The sequence below is a fragment of the Corvus kubaryi genome, unplaced genomic scaffold (genome assembly GCF_017639235.1).
Source record: "Corvus kubaryi isolate FWS band 111438036 unplaced genomic scaffold, C.kubaryi_AGA036_p1.0 37130, whole genome shotgun sequence".
Classification (NCBI taxonomy): domain Eukaryota; kingdom Metazoa; phylum Chordata; class Aves; order Passeriformes; family Corvidae; genus Corvus; species Corvus kubaryi.
The window spans coordinates 206,352-212,990 of NW_024581033.1; the positions used below are offsets into that span (position 1 = coordinate 206,352).

The window sequence follows — 6,639 nt, forward strand, 5'->3', positions numbered from 1 at the left end:
AGTTTGCAGTTCAGCCACCGCTGCCGGCGTGCAGCTCCGTGGTTCAATCCAGAGCCACGGGAAGCTCAAGGCAATGCTCGGAGAGGTGGGTGTCCAAAAGCCAGCTCCTGTGGGCCCCCAAAAGCCAGCCACCCCCACGTGGCAATGAGGGGGAGCCTCAGGTGCACCCAGGAATTGCGGGAAAGGGGTCATCGACCCATTCCCAAGGGTGTGGGAAGATGTCCCTGTCCCTCCACACCACCAGCGAGTCCTGGGGGCTCCCACTCCCCAAAATGAAGCGGCCTCAGCGGCTGCCACAGCCAGGGAGGGGCCTGGGGTGCCCAGAGCCCCCCGCCACACGCCTCCCACACCATTAGTATTCCAGCGGCCGCGCAGCCGGCGTCTCCTTGGAGATGGCAGCACAAATCCCATCCCCACGGCAGGGACAGGAAATTAAGCTCTAAAGCCCCTTCTTCTGCTCTCGGCCATTCTTCAGCCCCTGGCAGCCCCAGCTCGCTCCTGGCAGCTCCCCCGGCCGCCCCCTCCCTTCTCCCAGCTCCGTTCCTGCATCCATCCCTCTTCCCTCGGTGAGGAGGGTGATGGGGAGCAGCAGGACCGGAGCCAGTGCTCGTCTTGCACACTCCGCTCAGGAGTTCCCACCGCGCTGATCCGTCCGTTCACCGCAGCCACCGGGAGCCCAGCGCTCCCGAGGGACCTGCCCGGGGCTGGAAGGCAGGAGTGGCTCTGTGGCACCCACTCAGGGAGTCTCTCCCGGCCTCGGGGGAGATAAACCTGTCTCCCGTGGGATTTGCCACAGACAAACCCCCTGCCTGGCATCCCGAGGCAGCAGCATCCCTGGCTGCATCCAGAAGGATGGCTGGACGTGGCCATCCTGCTTCACTCTCCCCCAGGAGTTAACCCCAGCTGGGCAGGCTCATCCTTGGAGCTCTCAGGACCCCACGAGCCCCCCGTGCTCTCCCCATCCCTTCTGAGGGGCTCCCACATCCAGGGAGGAGCAAAAGCACCAGCACCGCTCCAGAAAAGGCTTCCGGGCGTCCACGCAATTCCCTGGCAATGTTAATATCGGAAAACGACTGCTGGTCGGGCTGTGGGGAACTGGGAACCAGAGCCATGGGGATAATGGGCGGGGCGGGGCAGCGCCTGCTGCCAACGAGCATCACCGCTCCCAAAAATCCCTTCGGTCCCAAGCGCAGCCCTGCGGGAGGAGCGGCTCAGGGGTAGGAGAAGAGGAAGAGGAGGAAGAAGGATTCCAGTTCCTCCCAGCATCCCACCAGGATGCACAGCAGCACTGCTGCACCCATTCCCTCACCAGCCTCCCTCCAGGAGCAGAGAGGGCGGGAGAGGGACGGCAGAAGGTCTGAGGACAAGCAGGGACCCGCTGGCCTCGGGAAGGGGATGCTCAGGGAGGGGATGGAAGCACTAAGAGCTCTTCCCTGGAGCGACGCTGATGCGTCGGGAGCAGCGAGGAGGGGGCAGGAAGCACCAACCATGGCACAAACCAGCTCTGAGTCACAGCAGCCTCCAGACAGGGAGCCAGGATCCTCATCCCGGGGAGCAGGCCATGGGTACGACGGACCCACAGCGATGCCTCCCACGGGAGAAGCGCCTCCCCGCTATCCCAGCCCCGTAACTCCGCTGGGAAGCACAGAGAGCCTTTCACATCCCAGCGCCCGCCTCCTCCTCCCCAGCTCCAAACACAGTCCCTTTCTTCCCTGCCGGGGTTTCTCCTGGCCCTTTTCCAAGCCCTTCGACGCAGAGGGAGGGAGGGAGGTGACATTTAAACCCCGACACAGCTGCAGCAGAGGTGGCGGCAGCGGCGGCGCCTCCATTAAACCCCGAGGTTCCATTCCCAAATCTTCCTGGCCTCGGAGGAGGAGCAGCCCTGCACGAGCCTCCTAACGAGATGTCAGGCGATTATAATTAGCCAGCGAGGAATCAATACCACAAGTCCCCCTGTCAGCGCCACAGAAACACGGGACAAAAATCCCGGCCACAACCCCCGGACGGAAGGTGGTGGCACGGGCTGGGTGACAGCCGGTGACACCAAGGGGGCCGAGGGGAACGGGGTTTGTGTCCACCACGGGGACACGGCACCAGTCCCTGGCCACCCCTGCCCTGCCTCCCTCGGGCACCGCTGCCTGCTCGGACCTGTCACGGCCTCGCCGAAGGAAGTGGAGGAGCGAAGGGGATTTTTCCTGCCTGCCCCACTCCTTTCCAGCTGTTTTCCTGCTCCGTGACAGCCCTCTCAGCTGGAGCCGTGGAAATCGATGCGGAATCGCTCTGGCTGGCGATGGAGCTGCCATGAGACCACTCCAGCTGACAAACACGCACCAGGGGAGGCGGCTCCGACACTTCCGTGCTCATAATCAGGACCTCGAATCCCTCCTGGGACCGGGCAGCCCCCAGACCGCCCCCATGTCCCTCCCTGCGCATCCGACGCCCTTCAGCCCCACCATGCAGACCCAAAGAGAGCGGGAGCAGCTCCCACGAGACCCTGCTCCATGCCAACAGAGGCTCACTCGCAGCCCCCAGCACAGCACAGAGATTCGGCTGCCTGGGATGCAGCCTCTGGAGAAGGTCCCTGTGAAATGCTGGCAACTTTAGGGTGCATTTCACCCCAGAGACATTCCAGCCCCTGATCTCCGCGCTGCCTGCGGGGTCACCATCCCAGTTCCAGCTTTCCAGCCTCTTCCAGCAGCTCCCACCTGGCTCCTCATCCAGCCAAAATCCCTGCATCCTGCCAGTGCCAAGGCCACTGATACCCCAGGGGGCTGCTCACCCCTTCCCAAGGAGCGGCTCTGGAGAGGCCCAGCTGCAGGCCCAGGGAAGGGATGGAAGAGACCCAGGGCAGCGCTGGGAAGGATAAAGCTCCCAAACACCAATGCAAAGAGCTCCCGGTGCTTGGGAAAAGCCATCCCTCGCTTCGCCCCCGGCTGAAAGGGGCAGTTTTGGGGACCCTCTGGGCGCCAAGGGGGCCGAGTCACAGCCAGGCTGGGGACAGGTGCCACCCTGGGGTGGTTCAAAGCCACTCGTGCCTCTGAAGAGACACATTTTTGCCTTTGAAAAGCCCAAAAGAGGCAGGTGCCAAATTTTTCCCATTGGGCACCCTAGAGGAGCAGGGCACGGAGCCTGGGGCAGCCTGGGAAGGGCTTCCCATATGGAAAAAGGGTCCCGGTGACACCCAAAGCAGCCCATTCCCCCAGCTCCAAGCTTCCCTTCCAGCAGCAGGGATGGGACCTGCTTTCCCTGGCACCAGGACCCCGTGTGGGTCCACCCAGGGAAAACAGCCTTTCCCAGCAGGGACAGGAGAGCAGGGTGATGCCAGGAGAAGAAAAAGCAGCTCCCGGCCCAGTCCCAAATCCCGCTGCCCTTCATCTTCAAAGGGCCCTTCCCATCCCCTTCCCTACCTGCTCCCGGCATCCCCGACAAAAAGGACGGAGCCCACAGCAGGCTGCAGCATCCCAGCCTCCCAATTAAAATCAAAGGATCTGCCGAGACGGATCCCAGAGGGACACATCATCCCAAACCCTCTCCCTCCTGCTCCCCCCAAAGACAGGTCCCTGCAGGGAGCACAGCCAAGGACAGGACACCGAGCATCCATCCCATGGCTGCCTCGGGATCAGGGGGTTTCAGGAGCCCTTTGGACCACGGCAGAGGGGTGACCCACGTCCAGCAGGCAGCATCCCCCGTTTCACCCCTGGACTGCCTTTAGCACCCTTGAGCACCCATCCCGGGCTCCCCGGAACCCCAAAATCCTCCCAAAACCTCGCTCCAGCACCGCCAGCACCCTCCATGCTAAATCCCAGCAAACCCCCAGCCCCACACCCCCACCAAGAGCCACTTCAGGGTTTTATTGTCATTTTCTCCCTCTTCTTTTTGGCTTTCTCATCCTTTCCCCTTCCCTTTCCACCTGGCGCATCCACGTTTCCACCCCATTGCCTCGGTGCAGTTTCCAGCCGGGAGAGCACGGTAATGGCCTCATTATTTCCAAGAGGAACCCGTGTGTTCAATTAGGCAGAGAAGGGCAATTATCTACTCGGAGAAGATGAGGAGAAGGGGGGTGTTTTATCAGGAGCCAGCCCAGCTCCCAGCACAGCCCCTGGATGCTCCAGGTGTCACCAACAAGGGGGCCGGGACCCCTGGGATAATCCCACTGTGCTCCCAACCCACTTGGATGGGTCTTCCCCACTTAACACCCCCCAAAACTACCTAAAATCCTCCTGCCCTGCATCTGCAGCCTCCAGAGCGTCCAGCTGCTTGCTGACACCCTGTTCAATGAGTAATTAACCTTTTTCCCTGTTAATTAACCGGGCAGTGCCCCTGGCACAGACAGACAGGTCCCGGCTCATGGTGGCCAAATCCAAAAGTCATCCCCAAACTCCTTTTGGTGTGCAGACCCTTGGGGTGATGCTCTTCCCCCAAACCCTTGCACCAAGTTTTTTCCTCAATGTGGTTTATTTCCTGTGATCTATTTTGGGGTTTTTTGGTCTGTTTTTTTTTCTACTCCGTTCAATGTTTTTCCACCTAAAACACTCCCTGGCTCTCCCACTCTGGCAGCAGCAGAATGAGGGTCCATCTGTGCATGGCCAAAGCCTTCCCCAGCTTCCACCCAACCCCTTTCCACCACCTCGTGCCCAAAAAAGCTGAATGGGACCTAAACTCTGCCTTTCCTATACCTTCACCCAGGTTTTATGCGCCCACTTGAAAATCCCAGTGGAAGGAGCGGTATCTCCCTGGAGTCCTGTCCCGGACAACCGGATCCAGCTTTCCCTGGGGAATCAGCCACCTCTCCATACCTCAGCCAGGGAAGGAGCCCGTGTTCCCCATGGCAAGGGGCAACCCGAGCCCATCACCGGCCCAACGCTTTCCCATCTCTCTTCCCCCCTCCCAGAGACCCTGTTCTCCACCAAAGCCCAGCGCCCCTCACTCCCAGCTCGCAGCCATTCGGCCCCGCTGGCACCCAGAGCAGGGCTGGGCATCCCCTCCCTTCCTTCCTTCCACAGGAGAACCCATGGAGCACCCCAGGGGCCGGCCGGGATGCCAGGCACGAAGGGAGAGCAGGGATAAGGCACTGTGCCCGGCTCAGCACCTGGGAATATCCCGGCACACGGCATCCCTGTGCATCCTCCCGGCAGGAAAACCTCGGCTCACCCTCGCGCCACTGCACCCCAGCACCCGGGGGGGACCCCGGTCCCCGGTTTTCCCAGCCAGCCATCCACAGGGACGGCAACCCCATGCCATTCCCCCCCTGCCCGAGGCCGGACACGGCCGTCCCGAGCACTGGGATTACGGCGGGGCCAGCGGGAAGCAGCTCGGGATGACGGTGGGGACACAGGGAAAACCCCCTTGGGAACACCAGGCGGACCCTGCGGCTTTCCCACCACGGAGGATCCCGCAGGGAGCCGGCAGCCCCCGGTGCCCCCCCCCCCTCCAGCAGCCTCATTTCCTGCCTCGCTCATTCGCATTATCCCGATTTTACCGTAAGGCCCAAAAATTTGCAGGATCATGCTGCTGCTCCACTCGGAAACTTTGGTTTTTCCAGCCGGGAGGCTTTGCCAACCCCCGGGACCGCTCTGACCCCCTCGGGAAAGCCTTACCCTCCCTCCATAAGCACCAAATCCCGTCCTCTTCTCATTTTTTAGGACAAAACGCGCTGGGCGAGGTCGGTCCCACCAGGAACGCTGCGGCTCAAGTTTCACCCAGCAAATATTCCGAGCCGCTTTGTGCCCCCCGCCGCCCCCGGGCAGCCCACGGAGGTCTGCCACGGGAAAACCGGGAGCGGCTGGACACGAAGCCGAGCCTTAGGGCACCTGTCCCTCCGGAGCATCCCGGAATCCCGTCCCGGCCGCGATCCGAGGGCGGGAGAAAAAAGGAATTTTGGTTTTTTTATACAGCAGAGAAGCACAGGCTGAGAAAGTGTTGGGATGGGATGGGGAGGGTTGGGAAGGGTTGGGAACGTCGGGAAGGGACGGGAACGAAGAGGTTGCCCCTTCCAGCAGCGGCGAGTGGCTATAAATGGCCTCTTTGTCATCGCAGCCAAGGCAGCGGGTGGAAAAATGAGGACGGAGCCGCTCGAGGGGGGACAATGAATGCCCCGGCCGGTCTGGGGGCCCTCCTGGGTGTCCCCTTCTCCCGGAGGTCCAACGCCGGGGCGCGGAGCCCACGGAGGGGTCCCGCTCGCCCCAAACCCACGCGGGTGATGCGGGACGCAAAGCCAGCGCTGCAAACGGGGGGGTCCCACCCCTGAGGGGGTGCTCCGGGGCCCCAGCGGGGCGGGGGACCCCCAAACCCCCTGGGGACCCCCAAACCCCAGCTGCTCTGAGAGCTCGGTGAGGGGGGGAGCCCTGGCACGCCCTGGGGACCCCCAAACCTCAGGTGCTCCGGTACTCCGGCGGGGCGGGGGGGGGCTCCACCACCCCTTGGGGCCCCCCAAAGCCCCCCGAGGCCCCGCTCCGGGGGCTGCCGGGTCCCCATTCCCCCCGTTACCTTTGCCGTAGGCGAAGGGGAGGCGCAGGGCGCGGCCCTGGCGCACCAGGCTGATGTGCAGGTAGGTGAACCAGGCGGCCGAGGTGAGCAGCGCCAGCAGCAGCAGCAGCTTCAGCTGCTTCCGGAGCTTCTTCACCGGGAGCCGCGGCATGC

The 6,639-nt window shown here is 62.8% G+C and overlaps 1 protein-coding gene across 1 annotated transcript in view; it reads right to left on the reverse strand.

Moving 5' to 3' along the window:
• B4GALNT4 (beta-1,4-N-acetyl-galactosaminyltransferase 4) overlaps window positions 1-6,637 on the reverse strand; it is a 19,022-nt gene extending 12,385 nt beyond the window's left edge. Inside the window, exon 1 of the mRNA XM_042021234.1 lies at window positions 6,487-6,637. Within this exon, the coding sequence (XP_041877168.1) occupies window positions 6,487-6,637 (151 nt within the window). The remainder of the gene's footprint in view (window positions 1-6,486) is intronic.
• Window positions 6,638-6,639: the final 2 nt, after the last annotated feature.